This window comes from Phalacrocorax aristotelis, chromosome 12, assembly GCF_949628215.1.
Source record: "Phalacrocorax aristotelis chromosome 12, bGulAri2.1, whole genome shotgun sequence".
NCBI lineage: Eukaryota > Metazoa > Chordata > Aves > Suliformes > Phalacrocoracidae > Phalacrocorax > Phalacrocorax aristotelis.
This window is the reverse complement of record NC_134287.1, coordinates 8,798,044-8,826,031: the sequence shown is the minus strand read 5'-3', so window position 1 is coordinate 8,826,031 and position 27,988 is coordinate 8,798,044. Positions and strand designations below refer to the sequence as shown.

The 27,988-nt window shown below is 46.9% G+C and overlaps 1 protein-coding gene across 2 annotated transcripts; it reads left to right on the top strand.

Moving 5' to 3' along the window:
- Positions 1 to 27: 27 nt before the first annotated feature.
- Positions 28 to 27,891, top strand: ARL3 (ARF like GTPase 3). 2 transcript variants are annotated; one of them, XM_075108135.1, is made up of 6 exons: positions 28 to 143; positions 9,481 to 9,624; positions 10,770 to 10,886; positions 15,549 to 15,599; positions 17,560 to 17,745; positions 27,582 to 27,891. In XM_075108135.1, exons 1-6 carry the CDS (start codon positions 141 to 143, stop codon positions 27,627 to 27,629), a joined length of 549 nt encoding a protein of 182 aa, XP_074964236.1. In that variant the 5' UTR covers positions 28 to 140; the 3' UTR covers positions 27,630 to 27,891. The 2 variants fall into 2 exon arrangements, with proteins under 2 accessions (XP_074964236.1, XP_074964235.1); XM_075108134.1 differs by lacking the exon at positions 27,582 to 27,891 and adding an exon at positions 24,545 to 25,562.
- Positions 27,892 to 27,988: the final 97 nt, after the last annotated feature.

The window sequence follows — 27,988 nt, the reverse complement described above, 5'->3', positions numbered from 1 at the left end:
GCTGTGGAGCCGCGCTCCGCCCCTCCCGTCTGCTCGACGTCGGCACGTTCCGTACGTACGGCGGGAAGCGCTGACGCTGTACGTAGCAGCGGCGTGTGTGTGACGCAGTTGCCCATGGTAACCCCGGAGCCGCGCCGAGGATGGTGAGGGGGCGGGGGGGAGTGGGGACACGCGGCGGGTGGTCTGGCAGGGCCGGGGCACCGGGGGTGCCTGCCCAGGGGGGCGTGGGGGCGTGGGGCGCCGGGGTGCCCACCGGGGGGGCCTGGGGCTCCGCGGAGCTGGTAGGGCAGCGGCGTCCGGCCAGGCGCGGGGGCCGGGCCTGCGGGGGCTGGGGGCGCCCGGCTAAGGGGCGCCGCCGGGGCTGTGGGCAGTGTAAGTCCGGGGCCTCCAACCAGGGGAGGTCCTGGTGGGGGCCGGGGCAGGAGTTGGGATCCTGGTAGGGGCCAGGATCCTGGCTGGGGCTGGAGGCTCTGGGGGACCTGGGCAGGGGGATTGAGTCGGGTCCTGGTGGGAGCTGGGAGTCTTGAAGATGCTATGGGGGGAGCCTTTGTTGGGGTTCGGTCAGCCTGCCTAGTGATTCATTCGAGGTGTGGAAGGCATGGTGGAGGGCTGGGTGCTCGGGAGGGCTGGGGAGCCGGATGGCAGCGGCCTGCTTGGCCTGAGGAGGGAAGGAGCAATGGAGGAGCCTGGGGAGGATGGAGGATAGTGTTCAGGGGTTGACTGCATAAAGTCTGGGAACGTCTGCGGCTGCAAAGAGACGCTGGACAGCCCAGCCAAGGTGGGAGGGGGCCACCCTGGGGCTTGGATCCTGGCTACAGGAGTTGAGGGAGCTGTCGGAGAGCTTGCTGAGGTGGAAGGGCTGGTTGCTGATAAACAGCCTTAAAAGGGAGTTCAGGCATGGCAGAGAAAGCCTGGATGTGAAGGGGTTGGGTGTTCAGTGATGGACAGGACAGTGCTCAGGGGAAGAAAGAAACCTGCCACTTGGGTGGGATGCGCAGTCTGGTGAGGAGTCACTGGGAAAACCCAGTCAACATTAGGTGGCTAGGATAGTTTGCAGGGATGTTGTGTGTTCAGGGGGGTTCTGCCAGGGGCTGCGGAGATGAGGGAAGATCTGGGCTGAAAAGAAGAGGTGAGAATATACAGTGGGAAGGGCTGGAATCTTGATGCTGATGAGAGAAAGAGAGGATCTAGGGAGGAAAAAAGTGTTGAAGGAGAGAAATAAATTGTTTGAGAGGAAGCAAAGTGGATTGAAGGGAGGAGTTGGGGTCTTGGGTGCAGTGAAGTGTTTGGTTAGGGTGGAGGGCAACACTGGGAGACAGGCGTAGTGGTGAGGGTGTAGTGTAGTCTGAATCGAGGTTGGGGTAAGGTTGAATAATGGACTGGAGTGTTGGAAACAACTTGGGTGTAGATGCCAGGGTAGTTGGGGTGGGACAGGTGGGATGCTGACAGTTCAGCGAGGACTGGAAGGAAGGATTGGGGCTGCTGGGTGAGGGGTGGTAAGAAAGAGCTGTGGTAGGTGAGGGAGCCACTGCCAAGGTGCAGCGTGTGCAGAGAGCACAGGCAAAAGGAAATGGCAATGGGGAAAGAGCTTTCCCAAGGTCAAAGCCATGTTTTGTCCAGGAGCCCTCTGCACACAAGCTGGATTCATGCAAGTGGACAGCACAGGAGTAGGCATAAGCAAGAGCAGCAAAGGCAGCTCACTGGTTTAATTCTGGCTCCATCTCTGCCTATTGGGCCACAGAGAAAGAGACTGAGATAAGGTCTGTGGGATCTGCTCTATTTTAGATCAGTTGGTGATGGAGCGTGTCACACCAGACACCGAAGCCATCACAGATGGACATCTGCTATAAAGATGAGGGCAGCTGCCTCCAGCCACACAGTGCTTTGTGGGGCACATTTGGCCTGCAGCTGCTGCTAGTCAAATCTGCTCTTCTGCCTTGTGATGTCCAGATAAGCTGGTGTAGTCTGGGATCTGGCTGCTGTTATCCTAGTGCTTTGTGCGTGGAGAGGATGGACTGGGTGTTTTGCAGTGTACGTGTTATTTGCTACAATGTTTTACTGCCTCTTTGTCTATTTTCTATTTCTGGGAGTTGTTTTTTCAATTGCAGCCTCTCAGGCAGGGTGGGTGCCGCTTCGGAGTGCCTGGTGGACCAGCTGGGCAGAGAGGACTGCAGAGCTCTGTACAGTCTCTTAATAGATTCTCAACTTTCACTAAAACAAAATAATCCTTAGTGGTAGAAACTCTCTGAAACACCAGCAAATATATCCAAAGCAGCTCTGGCAGCCTGGGGGTGTGGGTCAGCAGTCAGAAATGATCCAGACAGCTTGATGTAAGAATTTAACTGTTTGTCATTTGAGCCATGGTAGTTGCCTGTGAGCATGTTTCTTGCATGTCATGATTGCATTGGGAAGTGCTTAAACCCCCTTCAATGACTGCTTGCTCCAACTCCAGTGATAAGAGGGTTAATGCTGAGGTGTAAATTATTTCGGTGCTCATCCAAGTGAGTAAGTACAGAGGGGAAGTGTCTCCTTCTGCAAAGCATACCAGCATTTCTCACAGCTGTGGGGCAGGGGTGGTGGAAGGTCATAGGTGGAGCACGGAGGGAAAGATGAGCCGTAAAACTGCATAGCATGAGGGATGTGTAGCACTGAAGTCTTTGGCGCCGTTAAGCAGCATCTGCGGTGGGTGCACAGCAAGGGCGAAGGGAGGCTGCTACATGAAAGGATATGCAGCTTTCCAAAGTTTAGGAAATGCTGTGTGAAGCAGGGCTTGTGGCTTCCTTGTCACTGTAATAATCTTTACTGAGTGAGATGGTGTGTTATTGATAGGTGGCGGGGCCAGAGGATGGCTAGTGTTTTTCTAAAACCATCGATTGAAGATGACATCATTGTGTCAAAACCAGGGTCGTCAAAGCATGGCCTCATTTTAGAGTTGAGGAAACTGAGTCATGGCGTGTCTAGCTGATGCTAGGCAGATCTGGTGGAGAGAGTGAAATACCAGTATAGCTAAACATAGTCACGCATCTTTCTCCTGGTCTTGAGCTCATGTTTCTAGCAAAGCCAGCATCTATCTGTTGCCTGCTGTAGGTGTACCTAGTACCCAGAATTTCTTTTCTTTTGTCCCTTGTTGCTTGGTAGTATGACTCTATTTAAAATGGCCCCATTAAAAAAAAAAATTGCTTTCAAAAGCTTTAACAGTGCCTTGCTGCTTTAGTTTTCCAGTACAGTTCCATGTCACTTTTTTTGTTTATTTTACTGATTGCTGAGACATTGATATCAGAAACTACCTGGAGGTAGGACAGTATACCAGCAACTGGCCAAGGCTTTCAGGTTCTGAAACCAGATGAAGACTGCTGACATTGTCCAGTGCTAGACATTGTCTCTTCTCTTTGCAGGGCATAGCACTTCCTTCAAAATTGCTAAAACCAGAGGAGTTTGATTTTAATTATGAAAGGAGGATTCATGCTGGTATTCGTTAATATACCGAACCAGAAAGTGCTGTGTGACGTCTTTGCCAGAAAACTATGTTAGTGTGTTTGAGCTGGAAGAATTCTGTAGGTGACTTGACTCCGCTAAATTTTGGATTTCAGTGAAGGAGAGAAAGTCTACACTGAATGACACCATATGGTGGAGACATGCAGCAAGCAAATTATGTTTTGGGAGTTTTGCCAGAGTAAGAAGTATTGAATAAACTGTGCTCAATAGATTCATTTACTTTGGTTGTATTTTGAAACAGACTGGGTGATTTTGTGACCATTAGTAACATTTGCAGTTCAGCAGCCGAAGATAAAGGTAATCAAACGTCATTCTTCAGGGCACCAGCTAATCAGTGCAGTTGTCAGGAAGGACTCCCCTCCTCCAGCTCTGTGTGCAGGATTGCACCCTGGACGACAAATGTAGCCTCAAATATCCACTGCTGAAGGCAGGATATTTGGCTCAGCTAAGCCCCTCATCCTCCCCCATGTCAGCTTCTCCTGCATGACTTTCTGAAACCATCACGTGCACCCTCTATCTTTAACTTACTCTTTAAAAACAGTGAACTGCTACCATATTGCTTGATTAAAAGTAAATTGTGGACCAGAGCTGTGCTAGGTGCTGTGCAGGCAGAACACTGAGATATTGCCCACACCATGGAAATATGGTATGTCTGAGGTGAGAGATAACTGAGCGATACGAGTAAGGAGAGCCCAAGACAGGCTCAAACTTGGTGTGTTTGACACCTAAACCTCATCAAGGATTGTAGGTGTGGCAGAGGAGCAATTAGCAGGAGAATCATGGGGTGGTTTTATGGATAGTTTGCAAAGTTTCTCACACAGTGGTAGGAAAGGCAAAATGGTTTGAGCTCAGTAGTGCTGGGGCTGGCAGCATGAGCCACAGAGAAACAGAAGCTGTCACCTCCATGGCAAACATGCTTGGCTGGGAAGGGCCTTGCGGGTGAAGGCAAGTGACTTGCGGTTGCAGCAGTGGAGAAGAGGGCGTCCATGCAGGAGTGCAGAGTTGGGAAAGATGTGGTCACAGCAACAGGCTGAGGTGCTGAGCTTTGTGGCTGTATTGCATCTTGGTGAATTGATTTGATTCTAGCTAAATACCCACATCTAGTAGATAAGCAATTCCTGGTGACTGAGGGTGGTTTTATTTTAAATTCATTATCTGAGGTTTGTGGCTAATAAAGTTAAACAGAATACATTTACTTCTCTTTCCTAATAGGAATCAACCGTGCTCCGCAGCGGCTTGTGGGCCATGCTTTATCCGTGCCCTGTGTATCCAGCCCTCAGTACATGGGGAAATTGTTCTTTCCATTATGGCTTTATATTGCCAATCTGATACAATATTTAAACAAATTATCTCAATGCTCCGTTTGTCCCAAACCAATTTTTGCTTTGGCCTATAAAGTGAATCTTCCTTTCAGCAGCTTCTGTGGTAGAGGATGTAGTTACATGCATCAACTAGTTCAAAAGACCCATATACAGCATGGATTTAAAGCTGAATAAACCCACAAAACCCTTAGCTAGGACTATAAATGTCACTGTATTTTTATATATGTCTGGTGTGTTTTTTTTAAGAGAATAGGATTACTACATGCAGCTATAACTGAAAGTCCTTTGATAATTCAGTGGGTATTTTAAACATAGCAATGATATACTTTCATAAAACCACACATCCCTGTTTTCTGAAGGATGCTAATAAGATGGTTAGCTTTTCTTTCATGCTAGATGTGTTTATGAGTGCTCTTGCCCATTTAGTTGCATTTCTGAATTTAATGCCCCACTCTGATTTCATAGTAATTGTCAGGAGTCTGTCTTTCTTTTTGTACGTCCCCACTTACTGTCTGAAAAATGCAGTCTCCTCATTGCTGACCCCATCAGTCTGTCTCCTCATGGTGCTTGTAAAGAAAACCCTCTCCACCAAGGACAAAGATGTTTTTAAACAAGCCAATCTGATATAAACCATAGTTTGCTTAACCCAGAGGTGACCAAGAAGCGGTTGCTGGCTGACTGTGCCCAGCCTTGAGTTGCTGTGTATGGCTGCCCTTCTCCAAAGGCTGCATGCGCTGCCACGCTGTGCTGTTCATTATCTGAACAGCATCTGCAGTTCCCTTCCCTGTTACAGATGCCGCAGTCTGCTTAGTTTTGTGCAAATGACATGCTGCCCTTATACTCCTATGAGTTGTCTCTGCAGCTCCTCAGCCAGCTAATGTCTCCACCGTCCTGCTCGAGTGTTGTCCTTCTCCTCACCCTGGGCACCCCAGTGAGCGAGTACTGCTGGCCTGGCTGCCGTGCAGGCATCCTGGGCATCCTCCCTCCTCACTGCAGGTTACGTCCCAGCATAGAGACATTTCTTTGCTGCTGCGCTTCAAAGGCCTGCTCCTCTTCTGTTGTTTCTGAGCATATTCTTTGCACCAAATTTTCCCTTTCATGTCTTTCTACCTGACATCTTCCACCAATAACAAGGGGTTGCTTTCTGACTCTCATCAGCGTAAGTTCATTTCAGTGTTGTGTTTGCAAGCAGAGAAGTGCTTGTCCATCAGTGTGTGTGCGGTAAGGGTTGCTTGTCCCACGTAGGGGTGGTGTGCAGCAGGGAACTCGGCTGAGTTATTTTTTCCAGTCTACTAAGCTGTCAGGAAATGCTTTCTGTCTTCTTAGCCAGTGTGCTCGTAAGACCAATTAAAAACAAAAATATTAGAAACCCATCTGTGCATGGCTTTCGTTACTCTTAAATCCTCACTAACTAGAAGGAGAATGCTGGGTACAAGTTTTAAATAATATTTACAAAACAGTAACAGTCATAGTAACCAGTACTATTATTTGGCTCTTGATTTAATTTGTGTGTACGGACCATGTAACCTATGCTGGCAGCTACTGAAATAAAGTCCACTTCTCTATGTTGGCTTGCTTGTCTTCCAGCCTTTTAAATCAGCTTACTTTATACCTTGGAGAATACTTTTATTTCTATATATATCCTCTCTTCTATTGGCTACCCCAGATAATCCTGTGATCAGCCATGCAGCAGTGTCACTTGAGTAGAATATGGAACGATGCTGATCGTTTTCTCATAGGCTGTCATACTAGCCCAGAAATAGCATCTGTCTACAATGGGAGAAGCTCTATTAACATTTACAACTGTTCCTCTTCCCGACCCCTGAGAATTGCTCTGTGGTAGATAAGCAATACTTTGTAATACATTTCTTTGCGCTCAGTATTTTGGAGTTGAATTGTGAAATATAAAGGCTCCTAATCCTGATCTGCTCTGGGATACACTGCTCTGCTCTTACCAAGTGGTGCTGTGAATAGGATTAGCATTTCAACAGCTTCTTTTTTTAACTGTGAGCAATAAACTAAAATAATAGGGCCTGATTCAGAACCCTCTGAAGTCGGCCAGTAGTACTTTGGCTGGTGTGGGCTGGCTTTGGGTCAGGCCCATAAGAATTGGAATTCAGTGTTTCCCTGGAAAGGAGGGAGAATGTGTGAATTTTAGAGTTCCTGCTGTAGGGTCTGTGCACACTGAGCTGAAACCCATGGATTGACAAGCCAACAAACACAACTGTAAATTTTGACTGCAGGTGAAAAGAAAATGTGCGATGCTAGTCATGCAGTTAAAACTTGTGGTTTTTTAAATTATGTCAAGGGCACTTAGGACATGCATGTAAACAAGTAATCATTAGAGGTATTTCTGTCGCTGTTCCTTTTTGATCCCCTCGGATGTGTGGAAGTACAGACCGTCATCGGGGCAGAACATGGGCTGGGTGCTGCAGCCAGGGAGATGAGCTCTTGGGTTGAGAGGACTTGCAGCAACTGGCTGTGCTGGACACAGCCCTCCAAATTCATTAGCTACGGGCCCATGGGCGAGAGCCAGCTGTGAGCATCTGGCCCTCAGAGCTGAGCACGTGATGTTACAGGCCTGTACTCTTTGACTAAAAGCAATTTGGAGATTTACTGTGCCTGTACTGTGCAGGCATGGCACCCTCTACCTAACAGAGCCCATTCCTGATTAACAGCTCTTGAGCTGGGCCTGGATTCCAGTTTTTTACCAGCCTGTTTATGAAATAGGTGATACCCTGAGTCCGCTTGTTGGGCTGTAAGACTGTAGTTTTGCTGTTCCTTACACAAACTCTGAATTTCTGAACCTAAGCTTTCCATAGTGCTTTTTAAAAGCAGAGCAACAGTGGTAATCCTGCAACTTTCTACAGTTATCCTTCCAACCCAATTTTACTAAATTCCTTCTCTTCTCCCAGTTTCTTACATATTGAGCATGTATTTTGAGCTGTATCTGGTAATTAAATGGAAAACCGATGAATTACTTGCAAATTGAAAATGCTTAGAGGGGTGGTGGATCAAATCTCACGTGCATTTGAATCTCAGTGTGTTTTCATCCTGCATTATTGAAAACTTTGGCATCACGACCTGCAGCGATGTGTTCATTCCAAAACACTCCGCACCTCAGAGCAGTGTGATGAGCAGTCAAAAGCAGCGGTTTCCACATGGCTGAGGTGGGGCTCTCCAGGAGTTGGCAGAAGGGCACGGCTACAGACGGGGTACGCGTTGCAGCAGTGACAGTTGTATCACATCCTGCAGCTCTTTATCTTGAGGACAGGTTTCTGACTGCTGTGATCTGGAGGGGATCGGGAGCAACCTTCACGGCTCAAATAGTCCTCGGCTCCCAGCAGGAATATTTAGAGGGTGTAGTTCCTCATAGCAACAAAGCACTTCATGACATTTAACTGATCCACCCTTGCAGGTCGACAAGAAATATTGTCTCCATTTTGGAAATGGGAGAATAAAAAAGCTTGAGATGGGCCTGGGTTTGCACTGATATCTGAACTTTGTTATCAGCTCTGGGTCTTAGTGGGCTGAAGAGAAACGCCTCGCAGTTGCCCTTCAGGATGTGGGAATTGTCTGGGAGAGACTGAGCAGGAGTCCTGAGGTCCCTAGAAAGGGCTGTAGGTGTATTTCTCTCCTGGATTTGCTCAGGCAGTTTAGTTGCAAGAGCATCTGTGTCCCCAGGCTGGGTGTCAGTGTGGTGTGTACTGCTCGGGCTGCAAGGAGCGGTCCCTGCTGAGCAAGGCGGCAATGTGTCCAAGGACACTCAGGCAGTTGTGGACTCGCAGCCTGCTCCTGTGCCCTCAGCTGCAACTGCCCCTCTGCTGTGGCGCTGGGCTGGACAGCAACGGCAGGTGGAAGTGGGGTGATTTGCATCTCTTGGTCACGTGGCAGGATCCAGAATATTTTTCCAGCCATTTTAGAGAGGTGCAGGTCTCTGAGTGGTGGCACTGACAAAAGCTTGGGTGTGCTGCTGTAATGTGCACGGCTGAAAATTAGCTGACCTGCATATTCTGTTTCCTAATCCTGAGTGATACTGTCAGCTCAGAGAGCTGAGCCTGGCTAATGACTGAAATCCACTGTGCTTTTCTCAGCAAGGATGTGTGGTGATCTGAGATAGTTGTTAAGTGCTACATCCTGAGAATCAGAACTGCACGTGCCCCATGGGTCCAGCATGCTTTAGACAGATAAACGGGTTTGAGATGATCAGGGAGTTACTATGAAAAGAACTGATGTCAGGTACACAGTAACCTGCAGTTAACTAGGAGGGAGGTTAAAATAATGGGGTTTTCCCTCTGATAAAGATAATGAAGAGCTCGCAAGGACTTGGTTTGCAGCTCCTACACGTGATATCTGTAGACACTGTCTTCCTGGCACAGGGAATGCCAAACAGCTGTGTGACGAGAGCAATGCAGCTGGTGGTGCACCCCATGGAGTGACATTTTTGCTGTCTGAGACCTTGTTGATACTCCCTGAGGTGAAAAAGATTGGGGTATGGGGGAGGAGTAGAAGAGGAAATGGGAACAGGGACTGCAGGAAGGGGTTCAAGATGTCCTGGGATCCACTGTCATACAGAACCTCTTTCAAGGGAGGAGGGCATGGCACGGTGGGGCAAGAGAGTCGAGGGGGGAAATAACAGCTACAGTCTCTCTTGTGGATTTAGGGTTTATTGTCAATCCTGCGTAAACTGAAAAGTGCCCCAGACCAGGAGGTGAGAATCCTCCTCTTGGGACTGGATAATGCAGGCAAGACCACGCTTCTGAAACAGCTGGCGTCTGAGGACATCAGCCACATCACACCAACACAGGTGAGGAAGGCCTTTCCCTGCCCAAGGCAGTTCTTGTGGTCTCACCTGCCTTATTATACAAAGCGCTAAGAATTCAATAGAGTATTTCAGTAAAAGGGGGAGCAACTGGAGCCTGGTGCACCATTAAGTTTGTTTGTTATCTGCATAAGAGGAGGCTCCCTGAAGGAGCCAGTGAGCATCAGGCCAGATACGTCAGGTAGTGCAAAAGTGGATGAGTGCCATGGAGTTCTGCAGAAAGCTTTTGGGTCATGCTAGGGTTGTATGGATGAGTCTTTGCTCCTGTTACCCTTGCCAAACAGTGATCATGTACAGGGGATGCTGCAGCATTGGGCAAGCTCCTGTCTCCTTGAATCTTTCACCCAGCCAGCTCCAAGGGTCTTGCATATTCCAGCACTCCCTCTCTGATGCCTCTGGTCTCCTCCTTTCTTTGAGCCTCAGGCTTGGGGCGAGGGATGTTTCCCATCAGAAGCACTGCAGCATCGCTCCTGTGTTGACCAGAGGAGGTTGCTAGAGAGCTATGGGAGATGCTTCCCCCCACCCCGTATCTGCCTCCCAAAGCTCCCAGCCCCAACACCCTGATTCCAAGCCCCAGTCCCCTGGGTGGTGTGGCAGCATATTGCCAACCCACGCCACATCCTGTTTTTCTACTTGAATGCCCTTTCAATTGGTGCTCTAATTGATGAAATGGACCCTTCAGATGTGCAGCTGTTGCTCTTTTAAGCCCAGCATTAGCTGTGTCATGTCGAATTGAGCTGAGACCTCTGGCTTCGTGTTAGCTGGGACTCTGCTCAGCTTTCACAAGCTCAGTCCTGCTCACAGCGCCCTTGTTCCCTCCTTATCTGCAGCTCTCCCACCTCTTCCTGCGCCCACCCTGCTGAGCCCTCCCAGGGGACTAACTGCATCATATGTCTTTGTAGCCATGACAGCATCAACCCTTGACCCAAGAACACTGGCAAACTGATGGCTTTGCGGCTGTGTTCACTTTTGCCAGTGCCTCTCCCACACCCGATCCATCTTTGTGGCTGCCCAACCCATCTCACTGCATGTTGCAGGCATGGGATATATAAGGTGTTATGGTCTGCTTATGTACATGATCCAGCCATTCAGGTTTATGCTCTGTGTGGCTTTGTTTTTGCTCTTTCCAGGGCTTTAACATCAAAAGTGTACAGTCTCAAGGCTTCAAGCTGAACGTATGGGACATAGGCGGACAGAGGAAGATCAGGCCGTACTGGAGGAACTATTTTGAAAACACTGATATCCTTGTGAGTATTGGCTGCAGTTGAATGCTGTGTTCATGCAATGGCTTTCCAAGGTCTCAGCCAGAAATTCAGAAACAAGTAATGTAATGTCCCAGTTCTCAGCAACACCGTTGCCATTGTAACAGGAGTTATTCTGAGTGAAATGGCAAGATTGGTTGGGTGCAGTAAGAAAAATACAGTGATGTTTGGAGAAATCATTTGGTTGTATGTTTTTACTTTCACAGGACAGTGCTGGTTATAGCCAGTTCGTTTCCTCTCATCTCAGTCTCCTTCAGATGAAAGAACATTAATAACTTGTAGCTTATCCATCTATAGCTCCTTTCACTGGAGACTCTGAAGGCCTGTCATGGGCATTAGTGACTTAAGCCTCATGTGTAGAGGTAGGTCAGTATGGTGCCTTTGTTTTTTAGTTGGGGAAACTGAGGCACAGCAGAATTAAATGCTATGTCTGGCATCAGATAGGAAAGCTTCTGGCTGAGGGACACAAAGAGACCCCTTGTCTTTTCTTTTGCTCCTTTAATCATAAGACTGTCCTTTAATGTTTTTGGCAACTTCTCTGTAATTACCTTACGATTAGCTACAGATGACTACAATTATATTTACAGTGCAGGACCTTTATGTTTCCATTCCAGAGCACGTTACCCTGGGATCCTCCAAGTGCTGTCCTGACTAGTTTCAAAGATCACCTCTAACATGTAGCCATGTGTGCCAGGATGAGGGCAGGCTGGGTGCTCTAGGCCTCTCCCCACCCCAAGCAGTGTTGCCTGTGGGGTCAGAGAAAAGGCTATTCCAAGCAAGGTCTGCAGGGCTCCTGTGGGAGGGCGGGAAGCTCTCTCAGAAAGGCAGCCTTCCTCCGTCCTGTCACACACACATACTCACTAATGTGTCAGGAGCTTCAGTGCGCTTCCATAGAAGGATCAGTGGAATTAGGAGTAGGGCTCTCTACTCCAAGGCTCATGTCAGGGTCCTGAAGGGCCTGGCTGTGCCTGCAGGTTTAGAAAACATTGTCCAAATGAAGCTGTTATGTAAATGGGACTAATAAACCCTCAGTAATCTCTTTTGCAGGTCATTTTCAGCCTTAATTTGGAATTTAGTGTTTGAGGGCAGCCACCACAGCATAAACCCCATTAGTTGCTTTCGCAAAGAATAGTAGTGAGATCCTCCTAGGGGAAAGATCTGGGTTTGAGAAACTAGCAGGACACACTTCACCTGCTCTGCTGTGGCCATTGAGAAGGGGGTCATGGCATAGCTGTGAGGTAATTGTGCCCATTGAGCCCAAGCTCTGCAGCTGTGCGTGGTGGGGAGGCAGTAGGTGTGCAGATCAAAGTCAACATTGCAAAGCAGCAGCTAGGGGATCTGTGCCTGCTATGGCAGGTGCTCAGGCTGCAAAGACTGTGCAACCGCAAAACAATATCTGGAAGACTGCTGGCAAAGGCAATGAACTGTGCTGGCCTGTGGGCTTTCCCCCTTCCCAATGTGTGCTGCATGGGAGGTGCAGAAATAAAGGTGAATTTGAAGACTGAAGGAGATGAAAGCAGTTGTTTTCCCAGCCCTCCTCCCACCCCAGTTAAAGCAATGTACAGAGAAAGCCTTTCTTTTCATATGAGTAAGAAAATGGGCAGATAAAAGCAGAATCGGTTTGGGGGAAGCCGTGGTGTGAATTCAGAGGGAATAACTGGTGCACCTGATCTCCCCTGCCTGCACTCTGTGCTGACACATGGTCCCAGAGTGGGAACTGTCAGCACGGTAGTGCAGTGCTTTGCTATGTCCATACACACCAAAACTGGAATCAAGTATATACTGATGACTCTCTCTCTTCTGCCAGCCCTCACCCCTGTTTTAGCCAGTAATTTTACCCTCTGACTAACCTGGTGCAGGTTGTGGCTCTGTAAATTGAGACAACTTATCCCTCATGTTATTTCTTCATTCAGTCCCACCACTTGCAATTTCTGGCCAGCCCACTTACTTCAGGTTTTGTTTTGGCCTGTTGCTCAAAGGAGGCACACAGCTTTATGGGAATTTCTTGAGCTCCATTTTTCCAGCATGATGTACTCAGTGACTGTACTCCATGGCTGCTCAAACCGTCAAACTGTGCTACTGAGCACCACAGCCAGAAACAGGCTTCTTGTGCGGCCCTGGCCATAGAAGGAAGGTGGAGATGAGATACGCTACAGCTCCCACGACCCCCTGCTTCTGTCTTCTCCTAAACTACATTGCACAAAGCAGAAAGTACCCTCTAAAGGGTAGCAAAAGGCAGGAAGTGATTGCAGATTCAAATCTATGCAGGTGCCTTTGAATGAGAGCTTGGTCTTGCATCACACACCTGTGATATTTGGAAGCTTAACCCAGGCAAATAAGGTGTGGATATCTGGCTGATTGCATATTCAGACAGGCACCTGCAGCTATTTGGCACAGTGCTTTCTGGTTTGGAAGTAGGCACTCCGCACATACTTTACCTTCTCTGTGCTGTGCTTTTGTGGCTTTTGCCCTGAGCACTGTTGTCTCCAATTCTCATCTTGCAAAATAGCTCCCTAGCAAGGAACGGAGCCATACTTTACCTTCTCTGTGCGGTGCTTTTGTGGCTTTTGCCCCAAGTGCTGTTGTCTCCAATTCTCATCTTGCAAAATAGGTCCCTAGCAGGGAATGGAGCAGTGCAGGAGAAAGCCTGGCTGGTTGGGACTCAGAACCCTTCCTTGCCAGTTAGAGCACCATAATATGGGAGGCACTGTCTTTCAGTTGAGAAGTAGCGCTCAACTATTGTGTTCATGTGTTCCTAAGGTTCCCCTGAGATGTCCTGAAGGACAGATGACGGTCCAGTTTCACCCCAGAGCATAACTGCCAGCCCTGCAGCTTCTTCCTTTGTTTCGGTCTGTGTTTCCTACCCCAAATGGGATGCACAGGGGTGGATGCTTGGGAGGGGCAGAGAGGACAGGCATAGCTGATACAGTATTGGTGCACGTGCTTGGGATCACATTGCGGAGAGAGGCTGTGTGTCACGCCATGCCCACAGGCTTTTCCCTATCACGTGGCACCAAGTGCGTGCACTGCTGACGCATCCCTACGCAGCTGCGTCCAGCCCTGCTGCGTGTCCCCCAGCCTCTGTCAGTGTGCATCAGCCTGGCCCCAGGAGGACTGCAGACCCCAAGTGATCAGCAGAGAGGTCTGCGAGGTTGCTGGGTTACCTCCTCAGGCCTGGCACACAGATTGTCCTGCTGTGTGTTTGGTCCCATTTCAAACAACTCTAACACTGCTCATTAAGGGAGTGCCTACAGTTTAATAGATATTGCTGCTAGAGATCTTCCCTCCCCCTACTATTTGGTCAAAATTATCCTGGAAGCGTGGAGTCTTACGCTGAGACTGCCTGCGAGGATGCCATTTATCTTGATGGCGGGGTGCTGTGCTCATCTATTCCCTGAAAACCAGGCTGACACTTGCTCCCTGTAAGCCACCAAAGAGCATGTAGATGACATGCTAGCAACTTCAATCGCTGATGATGGGGAATGGCAGGGACTGGAAGCAAAATGCTCAGTGTTTGTCACCAGTCCTGTCCCTGTCTGCTGTCCCAGCGCCCTTTGCCTTCAGAAACCTCCCATACCAACTAATGAAAAAGGGATACCAGGCTGTTCTTGCCTGAGTGTCATACTGAGGTTCCCCATTTCTTTAGATGTAGCTTCATACTTGTGCGCTCTCAACCGCAATAGCGTTGCAAGGGGGAAGGGGGGTGACAGGACTTACTAACTGCATATTTAGGGGGACCTTTGGAAAAGGAGCCTTTTAACCTGTGCAGACCTAGAGATGTCTTCACTGAGAAGGCTCATTTGCATTTAAAGAAATAAATCAGCACGTCCCATGTTGCTTGGAGAGGGTGGAGACCCCCCCTCCCAAGGCAGGGAGTTTGTGGGCCGGGGGATCCACCCTTCTCCATCCCATGGGACAGGTGTCTGCCTGGGACCTCCTTGTGGACCATGAGATGTGGTGCCCAGCCCTGAGAGGGTGGCAGACTCTGCTGTCAGTGTTTGTGAGCCAGGTGCTCCCATCTTCTCCATCATCCTGGTGGATAAGCTGGCAGCTGAAGATGGCCTCTCACAGGCTGGATCCAGCCCTCCTCCCCAGCCACCTGCTCCAGGAGGTTGGAGTAGGATCACCTGATGGAGAGGAACTTGATGTCCCCGATATATTCATCTATCCCCTCAGTGCCATTGTGTGCCTTTGTGGCTTACCGAGGTGATGCGTCCTGCTAGAGGGCAGCGTGGCATAGTTGCACCAGGGCAGCACTTGTACACTGTTTGCTAGGGTGAACAACAATGATCGGCTCCCTAGGTTTTGCCCTCCTGTGCTCAGCTTCAGCTTGTAAGCTGAAAAGATACCGAGCAGTCTCCTGTTCTCTTCAGATAATAGATGCTGTGGACATCTCTATGAGAGGATCCCCAGTACTGTGCCCAGCTCCTTTCTGATCCTACTCACGTGGCTGTCCACCCTCCCAGCTTTAAAAGAGGTGGTTCCTTTCCTTTCAGAACATCAGGAAGTTTTGTCAACATTTGCTATAAATAATACCGGGGATCTTTGTGCCCAAAAGCATAATTATTAGGCTCAGCTCACTTAAGCGTGTGATACTGTGGAAGAGTGTCTTCTGGGAAGAGTAACTTTTCCTCATTTCTTTTTCAGATCTATGTCATTGACAGTGCAGATAGGAAGAGGTTTGAAGAAACGGGTCAGGTAAGTTACTTATGCCCAGCTTCCTTTGAAGTAACTCAGTGCTTCTGAGTGCCCCTTGCTCACAAAAGTTGGGAAGATGATTTTGTTGTTTATGAGGGAAATTTGCATTTCAAGAGACTCGCCTTTCAACATCAATGTAGATTATTTTGGTAGATGTGAAACAAGGAAAATAGGTAGCCTAATTCCGTTTAAATAGAACGGTTTTCATTAAAGTTATATAGTAATAGCAAATGGAGCTGAATACTGAAAGCAAAAACTTCTCTAAGTCCTTTAAAACTTGCCAAACCAAGACCCTGAGGAATCCTGTTTTCTTACTTACAAAGTTGAAATGGAAATCATATTGACTTGATTGTCTTTTGGATGTAATTGAAAAAAACCTAAGAACTTTGTAACTAGGACTGGCCCGAAAAGTAAGATTTCCGTTTTGCAAAGTTTTGATGTTTTGTAACATTTTGTTTTTTAGGATGAAACCAAAATAGGACTTTCAAACTTTCTTTTATAAAATTCAGAACGTGAGTGTCCCAAAATAGCTAGCAACAGATTTACCCCCCAGAAATGGGACATTTAGTTTAAAGCCCTCTGTTCTGCCTGATTTGAAGGAGGCACTTGATCTTTCACCTCTCAAGTATCATGGACACACCCTAACAGCAGAACTGCTGGTTGTTTTAGGGGTGGGAGAAATCTTTCCCCTGTTGGAGCTATTTCGTTTTATATCCATAATTAAATATTCATTGGGCAAAAGAGAGGGAGAGGAAGCAGAAGCTTAGAGCACTTGCCTGAGTCAGGCAGAGTCAGCCTGGACCCCTCATATTTCCACAGACACTTTTGGTTTCAATAAATCAGCCACGTCAGATGAAAGACCTATTTTGTTGAAAAATTCCCAGCCAACTCTGTTTCTAACTGTGTTCTCTCACCCTAGTTTCCAAACCAAACGTTGCTTTTGGGGGGATGGAGTCAGATTTCCACTGCACTTTAGCATCTCCCCAGCTGCACTCATTTAATCCAAAAGTTTCTAGCCAGTTGATGAAAGATGGTAGGACAGTATCTGAGATCATGAGACCTTTCCAGCTAAATAAGGAGCCCACAAAAATCGCATATACTCATCTATAAGAAACACCAGCAGTCCCTACAGGTTCAAGTTCTGCTGGGTTTGTCATATGTTCACATAAGGAAGTGACTTGAGAGTGTGTGCTTGTTTCACATGAGGCCATTGCATAACCCTAGACATGAAGTATTTCAACCATCGTTGATCCACTGCAGATTCAGATTTGAGCTATTAAAAGAATCCCTTTGAGTCATCCAGTTTTGAATGAACAAACCCATTTCTCAAGATGCCACCCAATGTGTGCTGTGCATATGGAGCCAAAATCCAGCTAGTAAAGCTGATCTAGCTTGTCTTCAGCTAGCCAATGCCTTAAGAAGCATCAGCACTTTCTTATGGGAGGGAGATTTCCATTTCTGGGGGGAAGAAAAAAAAAGTCCTTTCCTGCTCAAATCGCAGTGTATAAAACTTGGAACAAAACCCTGAGACTCATTATTAGCAAAGATACCAGGGCTGGTGTCACAGCTGAGCAGGTACAAATGCCAGTCAGGCAAGAACTTAAGACAGATTCCTCATGCTGCCAATTTACATGGTTTTTGCTGTTTCATCAATTTTGGTCTCCTGGGAGCTGGGACTGGTAAAACACAGAGTTGTAGCCTTTAAGGCAACTGCTAATTTCAGACCAAGATGAAGATTTTTGTAACCTGTAATTGGAAGAAATAGCTTTTGAACCTTGGGCAGAGATGATTGTATACATTTTTGCTCTCTTATAATAAGATCTAGGTTTCACTGGAACATACTCTTCTAGCATTTGCCCTAAATATATTTCTAATTAGAGACAACCACTGGTGGTTGAAGGTTTTCTTCCCTTCCCTCTCTCCATCTTCCCCCCACCCCACTCCCTTGTAAACGATACAGGAGCTGGCTGAGCTTTTGGATGAAGAAAAGCTTAGTGGAGTCCCCGTGCTCATATTTGCTAACAAGCAGGATTTGCTGACGGCTGCCCCTGCTTCAGAGATTGCTGAGGGACTGAACCTACACACAATCCGGGACAGAGTCTGGCAGATCCAGTCTTGTTCAGCTCTTTCAGGAGAGGGAGTACAGGTGAGGCTCTGGAGAAGGCTTGCTGTGCCAGCAGGCCATCTGTAAGAGATTGCTGTCTCTGATCTGCAGGGTGAGGCTGGACCGGCTGCCTCATGAAGGAGGGTCAGCGCGGCCAAACCCTTGCAGCGCAGAATGCGGGGGGTGTGTCCCTTGTTTCCCGTGCAAAGGGACAGGAGAGCTGTGGGCCCTTGGGATGTCTCCATCCCCGGAAAAGGGGAGACCAATCACCTCCCCACCCAGGACCCCTTGGCTGGGCCAAGTGAAGACACTGGTTTATTTTAAAGAGACGGCTGTCAGGTTAATAATTTTCACAAAACAAATCGTCTTTTACTATTAACCCCTTTGAGTGTTACAAGTGTGCACTTCAGAAATCCGATTTACCTTCGCTACTAATGTCATTTGGCGTTTTGCTCAACCCAGGATTTTTCTGATCCAGAGAAACACAAGAGTTGATCGTGGGGCAAGGACCACTTCTAATGGCAGCATGTGGGGCAGCAAAATCCCACCGAGGGGGCTGAGTTGCATTGCTGTGCTGAACTGTAATAGCTGTGTCTTGGGCTCCTGTGCTGTAGCCAGTTCCTGCAGTATAGTAGCTCTTTGTAATGTAAATGGGACTTAGGTTTGTTTATTTCACTCTTAGGCTTTTCTGAATTAATGAAATATTTGCAGTGCTCACAATCCACGCAGTCAGGAGTACTCCCTTCACTGATATTTAAAGAAACAGAACGGTGAAGACATTTATCTTCATTGCAGTTTCAGAAAAGCCTTATTTCCAGATGCTAGTGAGCTGTTTGGGATAGTCAGATCTCAAGCTGAGCATGAAGAGTCGCAGAAGAATCCCGAAATACTGAGTGGGCAGTGAAATGGCAGATGAAATTCAGTGTTGACAAATGTAAAATAATGCACATGAGGAACAACAAACCTAACTATACACACATGATGATGGACTCAAAATTAGCTGCCATTACTCAGAAGCAGATCGTTGGGAACAGCAGCTTAGTGCTCATCAAAGGCCAGAGAGGAAAATCAAATGCTAGGGAATTATCAGAAAGCAAACAAGAAACATCCCAGAAAACATTACTTTTGTAGCGGGATGGAGGCGTGGCGAGTCCATACCTTGAAGATGACATTCATTTCTGCCTCTGCCCATCTAAAAAGATTTTCTTAGTAGTAGAATCAGGGGGTCCCAACAAAAAATTAGGTTGAAGGGTCTTCAGGAGATCTTTAGAACAACCTCATCTTTAAACAGGGATAACTGGGAGGTTGCTGAGGGCCTTGTTCAATCAAGTTATAAATATCTCCAGGCATCGAGATTCCACAGCCTCTTCTAACACTTAACTACCCTCATCAGAAAAAAATATTATCTGTATATCTGCTCACATTAGGAGACATTTAAGAATATTCTGTCGAGAATGGTCAGTAGCACAGAGTGACATCTGTACACAGAGATAATAAATTAGGACTTTCAGCTTGGAAGAGAGAGGTCAGAGAGTGGGGAACACTTTCAGGATTTGTAAAATAAGGTATAAAAATGTCAGGCAGACTATATGCTGTTTTTCATGTTGCTAGACGAAGGGCGTTCCTAATTAAATAATCAGCAGCTTAAAAGAAAAAAAAATAAGTGCTTCTTTGCAAGTTGTGTAATTAAATTGTGGATCTCCTTGGCACAGGATGTTGTGGAGACTAAAGGTATCAGTCAGTTCAGAAAAGTACTAAGTGAATTTCTGAAGAAGAGATCCTCAGGCAGTCACTGATCACTAAGCTGAAGGCAGCTTTTGAATGAGGAACAGCTTGGGCCATGGACTGGGAGGGAAGAACAGAGCAAAGGAGATCCTGTTCCTACATGTTCTTTCCCTTGACATCCCAGAAGGGGATGCTGGCCTGGATGGTCAGATTGGGCTGACCCAGTACAGCAGTTCTTTGATTTAAAATTATTAACCCGATGTTTAGACCTAAATGTAGTAGATGGTGTTCTCCAAAGGGCCTGCCTTTAGTTAGCTAAGATACAAATTCAGCTATGTTGCAGGCAATCTTGTGAAAGGCTTCAACTCTAAGCTTTATTTTGAAGCTGTGGCGGAGGGAAATGCATTCCACAATGGCAATGTATATTCAAGTCCGAAGAAATGTGATCAAGAAAGTGAGGCTGCAGTTCACAGGGTTGCAGGCAGGAATAGCTCACCTTCTTGCCTCCTCTAGTTTATGGAAACCCAAGTGAGCCCTCCAGCTGCAAAGGGGCAATAAAGAGGCAGATGACATTCAGGGAAGCATGTTGGATGTGGAAGAATTAAATGATAGAAAGCAGCACTTTCTGTTTGTGAGCTTTGAAAAATGCCTCCTCAAGCTGATCTGTGGGCTTTCTGGATTGGGCTGCACCCTTCTTTGATAGCACCTTCTCACTGTGACTTCTCCTTGAAGTACAGTGAATCCCAATACATTCAATAGAGTAAATACACAGCCCAATACCCTCTACCAGGGAAATGAAATCTGCTTCTGCATTCACTTCCAGAAAAAGAAGACAAGAGCTAAATAAAAGTATTTACAGGCCTATATATTTTGTTCATCATGCTTATCTAGACAAATTAATTTAGATGCAGGCCAGATAACATCCCACTTTGTTGTCTGCAGTCTCATTGCCCTAAATACTGCAGCTTATTCCATAAACGATTATTGCAGAAAGGTCAGGGAAGTCACAAACTCTACAGCTTACAGAAAAAGAGCCCCTACATTTCTCTTCTGCCATAACTCCAGCCCTGTCAAATCAAACAGCAAGAATGCCAAGCTGTCCCTTTCCTTGGAAATTCATTGAACAAAATGGTTTGGGAGATGGCTTTTAATCCAGGACACCAGGATCACCAGGACAACCAGGGGATCAGGCCCAGTCAGCATGGGTTTATGAAAGGCAGGTCCTGCCTGACCAACCTGATCTCCTTCTATAACAAAGTGACCCACTTAGTGGATGAGGGAAAGGCTGTGGATGTTGTCTACCTACACTTTAGTAAAGTCTTTGACACTGTTTCCCACAGCATCCTCCTGGAGAACTCGCTTTAGGGCAGGGCCTAAAGAATTGTGGTGAATGGAGCTAAATCCAGTTGGTGGCCAGTCACAAGTGGTGTTCCCCAGGGCTCAGTATTGGACCAGTTCTGTTTAGTATCTTGATCCCCTCATCCAGATCATTGATAGAATGCACCCTTGGTAAGTTTGCAGACAACACCAAGTTGGGCAGGAGCATTGATCTGCTCGAGGTCAGGAGGCTCTACACAGAGATCTGGACAGGCTGGATCAATGGGCCGAGGCCAACTGTATGGGGTTCAACAAGGCCAAGTGCCAGGTCCTGCACTTGGGACACAACAACCCCTGCAACGCTACAGGCTTGGGGAAGAGTGGCTGGGAAGCTGCCCAGCGGAAAAGGACCTGGGGGTGCTGGCTGACAGCCGGCTGAACATGAGCCATCAGTGCCCGGGTGGCCAAGGAGGCCAACAGCATCCTGGCATGTATCAGGAATAGTGTGGCCAGCAGGCGTAGGGAAGTGATCGTGCCCCTGTACTCGGCACTGGTGAACATTGTGTTCAGTTTTGGGCCCCTCAGTACAAGAAAGACATCAAGGTGCTGGAGCATGTCCAGAGAAGGTCAGCGAAGCTGGTGAAGGGTCTGGAGATCAAGCCCTATGAGGAGCGGCTGATGGAGCTGGGGTTGTTTACTCTGGAGAAGAGGAGGCTGAGGGGAGACCTTATCACTCTCTACAGCTACCTCAAAGGAGGTTGTAGTGCGGTAGGCATTGGTCTCTTCTCCCAAGTAACAAACGATAGGATGAGAGAAAATGGCCTCAAGTTGTGTCAGGGGAGTTTTAAATTGGATATTAGGAATAATGTCTTCACTGAAAGGGTTGTCAAGATCAGAATAGGCTGCCCAGAGAGGTGATTGAGTCACCACTCCTGGAGGTATTTAAAAGACATGTAGGTGTGGTGCTTAAGGACATGGTTTAGTGGTGGATTTGGCAGTGCTAGGTTAACAGTTGGCCTTGATGATCTTAAAGGTCTTTTCCAATTTAAATGATTCTATGATTCTAAACTAAACCTGGATCAGCCCAGGAGGAAATGGTGTCTTCAGTCCTGTGATTCTAAGGAGAGGGCAAGATGCTAAAAATTTAGGGGAATCAAAGAAGAACTTGTTTAAAGAGTGAGGTTAAGAAAGATGTTTTTGAGGAATCTCTCTACCAGTGTCTCAGAACGGGAGCTCTCTATGGTAGTTAAATCTCAGGTCACTTCTTTAAGGACTTCTTTGAGAAATGACAATGAGTGACAGCAAAATAAATGAAGACATGGAAGCATCAGGTATGCAGAATGAAAGCCAAGGAGCGAGCACGCTAACCGTCGCTGCTGATGGAATATATTAGCTACAGTAAAATTGGAGACATCGCTGATGGATTTTGCAGGGAAGAGTGGTGGTGTATCTAGTACTGAGTATACGCAGGAACAGAGTTCATAGGGGAAGATTTTTGTGATAGCTTGAAGGAAGAGCAATGAGCAGAGATAAATAATGCCAATACATGAAGGAGAAATAGTTTGAAGGTCATTTAATTAGTTTAGCTGCTAGCACCATGGTGTATAGAATTGGGTAGTTAAGACTGGGGATTTCAAGGTTAATGAGATTAGATTATGGTTAATAGAATGATATAAATTTAGAGAATTTAACTATTATTTGAAATGGGTTATTTAATAAAACTGTTAATTAAGGAGGGAATCCATATTGTCATCTTATCTTTTAAGATTAACCATTGGGGCCTCTGGGAAAGTGGCCTAGCAATGTCCTGGGCAGGCTCAGAAGAGAGGTGACTGGGTTAACTGAAAACCCCATGTAGTGTCCTCTGGATGCCAGCTGGTAGCCCCAGTTATGCCAGCTGAAGACCTCATTACCTCCCAACTGTAACCGTGGGCAGCACTTGCTTTGTTAATCAGACTTCATGGTGCCATTGAGGGAGGAGTGGCATCCCTCATGCTTAGTGGCTTTTTCAGGCAAAGTGTCTGCTTGCATGTGATTTTATCCTTCAGCCTTGGTTCAGAAAGCAGGAAAGCCTTTTCTCCCCACCACAGCCATGTGGGCTCTGCCTCTGGAGCAGAGTCCTGCACCAGCCTACGCCAAGACCCTTGCACAGGGTACAGCAAGTAAGGGGGATGATCACTGATGTCAGCAGAGAAACATAAGGGAACTATTGCCTCACAACAGATCTCTGGTACCATGTAGGGTTGCATTTTGTGACCAGATCACCAGTTGTAGTCCTTGGTGTGCAAAACCTATATATGTTCTACCGTGGCTGGCCAGGGTGGGTGAAAGCAGGCAGGACTCCTCTGCTTTGCAGCCTGCCCTCTTGCTGGGAGTGTCATTTAGGGGCTAGGATGTGTATTAGACATAACTCAAGGCTTTGGACCGGTCCATGCTTTGTGGCTTGTTTCTTGTCTGAAGCAAGAGTCTCCGATCAAGGCAGCAGGAGCTCAGCCTGCCCCAAGGAATTGTCCTCCAGAACGATGCTGCAGCATATTGTGTCCAGAGTCTCCCAAGCATAATGGCCCCCTGGAGACCATTAAAAGCCAGTGGAACTGAGAGTAGCCACTGAACTTCTCTAATTTATGTCAGAGCTGCTCTGGCTGAAAGGACTGTGGAAAGGCTGAGCCACCTTCTCTTCCCTGGCTGTTTCAACCCAGTTGGGAATGAAGCCCAAGACCTAAGTTACACTGATGCTGTGATTTAGCACTTTCGTAAGGGCAAGATTCAGAACAGGACCCCCCAGCAATGTTGTATCCTCAGAGCTAGGTTTTATCTTAAAGTTGTCTTAGCCAGGGCAGGCTAGATGGGGGTCTCCCACATCTTAAGATTCTGGGGCTACTTGCAAAAGTGATTTAAAACCAATTTTGATTACTGTAGCTCTCCTGGGGCGTGTTGAGGAAAAAAAAACATGTTTCCAAATTACAGGGCAAAGTCTTGTGATTTTTAAGTAGGGTAAGGAGGGAGTCTACAGCACTGCATCAGGGGTACAGGGTCTCAGAGGACAAAAGAAAAGCTTGCAAACAGGCAAAAAACAATGGATAAAGTACGTGCAGGAGCCTGTAAAAGCCAGCCTATATGATGACTGGAGGTGCAAAGAAATGACAGATAATGAAGGCACAGTCCTAGCTGTGCAGAGGGAGAAGAAAATGACAGTTAAAATAACGCATACCAAAAATGCTAGAGATGGAGAATTTTGCACTTGCCTGACCCAATTTGTTATGGCAGACAGAGGATTACATGAAAGGATTAAGCTTTGTTGTCCTTAAGGTCACATTAGGGGTCACAAGTTTGTGGCCTTGCCTGATCCCTAGCTTGCAGGGGAACAGAAATTGGGAGGCTTTTATGGGGTGGAAAGGACTTGTTCGCTGTGTTTGAAGTCAGATTACTTCGCTCCCATAGCCACAAAGCTGATAATGCAGAGAATAAGCAAGCAGTGAGCTAATCTCAAGCAGGACTTTTTATTTCTCCCAGGGAAGGCTCTACCAGTCCTTTCCCAAAGGGCACTAAAGTACAACTCCCTTGGCACAATAGCAGATGAGACTGCAGCAAGGCAGGGTTGTGCCGAACAGCATTTCTCTGCAAGGAGCATTATCCTCTTCCCTGGAGTTCTCTCTCTTTGCTTTGGTAAAGTTTACTAGCTGCTTTTTGAGGAGCTAAGAGAGGAAAAGCTGAAAGATCTGAAATCTTCCCCTGGCTAAGTTTTCCCAGGGTTGACTTGAGGCTGGAATACTAATATTGTATCCATCTCCATCCTCAGAGTACCTGCCAATGTCTCTGTGTCTCAGCAAAGCAGCACAAGGACATCTATCAAGATCTAAATGTTACTGTAGGGATTGTACTTTCTGCACACAGCCGTCTTTTAAGCATGCAGATATAGGGACAGAGTGTGCAGGGACAAAGGATGACCACAGTGGAGTCCTTGTAGACTTGACTCTTTCAAGCACCATTTCCTCCTTCCTGTGTGCCTTCCCCATAGCAGCTTTTTGTGTTTGTAGCAGCTTTGCTGGATTTCTCTATCTTACCAGCCCTCCATCCTGCTTCAAACCTTACGTAGAGAAACTGCAAACATACCTTTTAGTTTCTTCTGCTTTCCATTGCATTTGCTATTCTTCAGAGCGGTTGGGGACACTGCAGAACACATACCCCCAACAAAGTTGCACCAGAGCTACAGATGTAGCTGCAGTGTGGCTGAAGATGAGGAAAGTGTCTCACACATCTCTCTCTGATACTACACAGGTAGAGCTGAGCACATTAACTTTCCCTTTATCACTGTCAGACAGGGAGATATTTACAATCAAATGTGATTTTTTTTCTTCTGTCAATTAACTCATGCTAAAAGAGAGTTTTTTAAATCTATTCCTGCTTTAAAAGTTCAGTGACCTACTTACATATTTCAAGCCTGTTTGGAGTTCACCTTTCCTCTTGCATTTTGCTATGTCATTCTTTTGCCCTCGTTACATGCTTGATGCAGCCAGGCTCCCAGCCATGGTAAATCCCATCATAAACTCTGTTTTATGACCCTCGCTGCGCTGGTGGTGAAACAGTCTGTATTTCCCTTTCCTGAGCTCCGGAATGGCAGCAGGCGGAGTTTTAATCACTGTGAATTCAGGTTGTGGTCAGATTAGGTAGAAGATAGGATGCGTGTTTGTTGTTTTGCAGTGATGTATTGTTTCTGGGATTACTGTGCTGAATAGCAGAGGGTGTCAGCTGATATTTATTACTTTAAGCTGTCTCAGCTGTTCTGGTTCAGCAAATAAACCTGCATTTAAAATGAATGAGGAGCTCTGCTTTCCTTGTATGCCATGATATGTGTGAATGTGATTATTGCTTCCGAGGCAGGAGAGGCTGAAATCATTGTGGGAGCATTTTTAGTTATTTATTTATTTTTACTCTTTGCAGGCAATCATGCAGATTTCTAAAGCACACAATCAAGCCAAAGGCTTGACACCTCTCCTCCTAGCCCCATTGTTAAGCCCTGGCATTCCTCATGCTGGGAATCACTAGCTCCTTCTCTCTCTAAAGTGATAAGCTTTAAACCACGCTATTGATTGCTTAAGGCATTACATGTTTTACACCTAGGTTATCAGTGTTATTGAAGGGGGAAGACACAAAGCTACTGGGCCTTAAAATGAATCTACCTCTTGTCTTTTCCCATTTGCTCTGAGGATTTCAGACAATTTGTTTTACACTGGTCTCTGCTGCGGAGATAAATAAATGAAACCAGAGACATCAACCCTCCCCGAGGTTAGAGTTAGAAGTGTTATTAGTGCAGGGCCTCATGTGCACCCCAGCACAAGCTGGGCTCACTTATTCTTTATTTAACGCAGCAACGAGGGCTGATTTCAAAAGTTGCAGCTCCCCTTCAGATAAGAAGTGTCACATAGCACAGCTATCAAGGTGAATTGGTATTTTCAAGTGAGAACCTCTCTGCTTCTCATTAAGCCTTGAGGACTCCCTCTGTTCTCTCTTAACTCTTTAGCTCCCCTCCGACATGGCCACCACCTTTGTGGCTGAGGGGCAACATGGAGGAACGGCGGTGGTCTTGGCTCACCCAAAGGGCCTGCCGAGCAGTGCTGTCCTTGGGGCAGCTGAGGGCCTTGGCAGCCTGTTGGCAGTCTGGGAACAAGGGCATAGGAAGCCAGGAACACTGCTACCATGGGACTAGCAACAATGCTGGCCCAAGGGCTCTGGTCTTTCTTAGGGTCTAACTATCGTTTTAATGGTCCAGAAATGACCATTGAACATAATACAGTGAAATTCCCCCTCCAGAACTCCACGCTGACATTTGCCTAATTTCCCAGCAAAGATGTGCCACTCTCATCCGCAAAACCCTACCTGCCTGCCTTCTGCCCTGAGCCTCCCTGTCGGCAGAGGTACCTTGTAGGCAGGGTAGAGGTAGTGGATTTGATGGGATGCAAATACGAGGAGACTATGCATCTTGCACTCCGTTCTGCCCATCTCACAACAGATAAGTGACAGGGGCAGATAAAATGTCACTTTGCCCTTCCGTAGTGTATCCCATTCTGGGATCTCGTCAATAAACTCACGACTTGGGTATTCATGGCCGAAGTGTTACTGTCCTGCTTGCAGTGGGCAGAGATGTTGCACACATGTTTTTACAGAAATACCCTAAAGAGTATATCGGCCTCTTAAAACATGACCACATCTATTCTATGATTCTATGTGGTGGACTTGGCAGTGATAGGTTAGCGGTCGGACTCGATGATCTTAAGGGTCTTTTTCAACCTTAACGATTCTATGATTCTGTGATTCTATTCTCACTGAACCCCTGTGGGACCCCTCGGGGCCATTTTCTGTCATTTAGTGGCTTTCATGGACCTGGATTTCAAGGCAGCTGAGCAGAGAATTAGAGCCATATTCTTAATAGGGAGCTGACTGTATAACAAACAGCCCCCTAAAATCCATGGTCTCAAAGATAAGATGGCTTGCCTGAGGTTACACAAATCATCTGTAGCTGAACCTGGAACCGAGCCTTCATCTGCCACTGATGTACCTTGACTGCAAAGCGATCCTTCCTCAAAGGACCTACACATAGTGACATGATGAGATGATGATACTTTCTATGGTCAAATGAAAGATTTAATAACCTCTGTGTGACAACATCTACCGAGCAATGAAGCACTTGGCTTTTTACCCACTGCGTTTTTGGGTGCAGAGAGCAGGCGGGGGGTAGATGAGGAGGCAGAACACGGTGCTTGCAGAACGGTGGTCGGGTGGGATTGAGGGTTTCCTTTTCCCTTCGCTTGACTAACATTACCTTTCTCTGTCTGAAGGATGGCATGAATTGGGTGTGCAAAAATGTCAATGCTAAGAAGAAATAAAGCGTTCTGAGCTGCATGGAAATGGAGGAGCGGTGGGAGCAGAATTCTAGCCTGAAAACACTAATTTGCTGCTTTCTGACCAAATGTTTTTCCATCTGTGCACAGCTACAGCTGTTAAAAGAAAAAAAAAAAAAAAAAACAAACAAAAAAAGAGTAAAAAAGGGAACAACATCGGTTAAAACCTACTGCTGGATTTGGAACTTGACCTGCTCTTCAGTATCGTTTTTTTATCCCAATAAAAGAATTATATATTTCCTCCCTATGCATAAATAGTATTAAATGTCTGATTAGCAAGCAAGTTTGTAAGCAGAAGCAAGACTGCGATTCAGTGTGGAGCAGAGGGAGTGGTGAGTTACTGT

Excerpts from the sequence above, each read along its gene's own strand:
- ARL3 (XM_075108134.1), top strand. Across the intron at positions 10,887-15,548 it reads TTGAAAACACTGATATCCTT|ATCTATGTCATTGACAGTGC; the intron begins GTGAGTATTGGC and ends TTTCTTTTTCAG. Across the intron at positions 15,600-17,559 it reads GGTTTGAAGAAACGGGTCAG|GAGCTGGCTGAGCTTTTGGA; the intron begins GTAAGTTACTTA and ends TAAACGATACAG.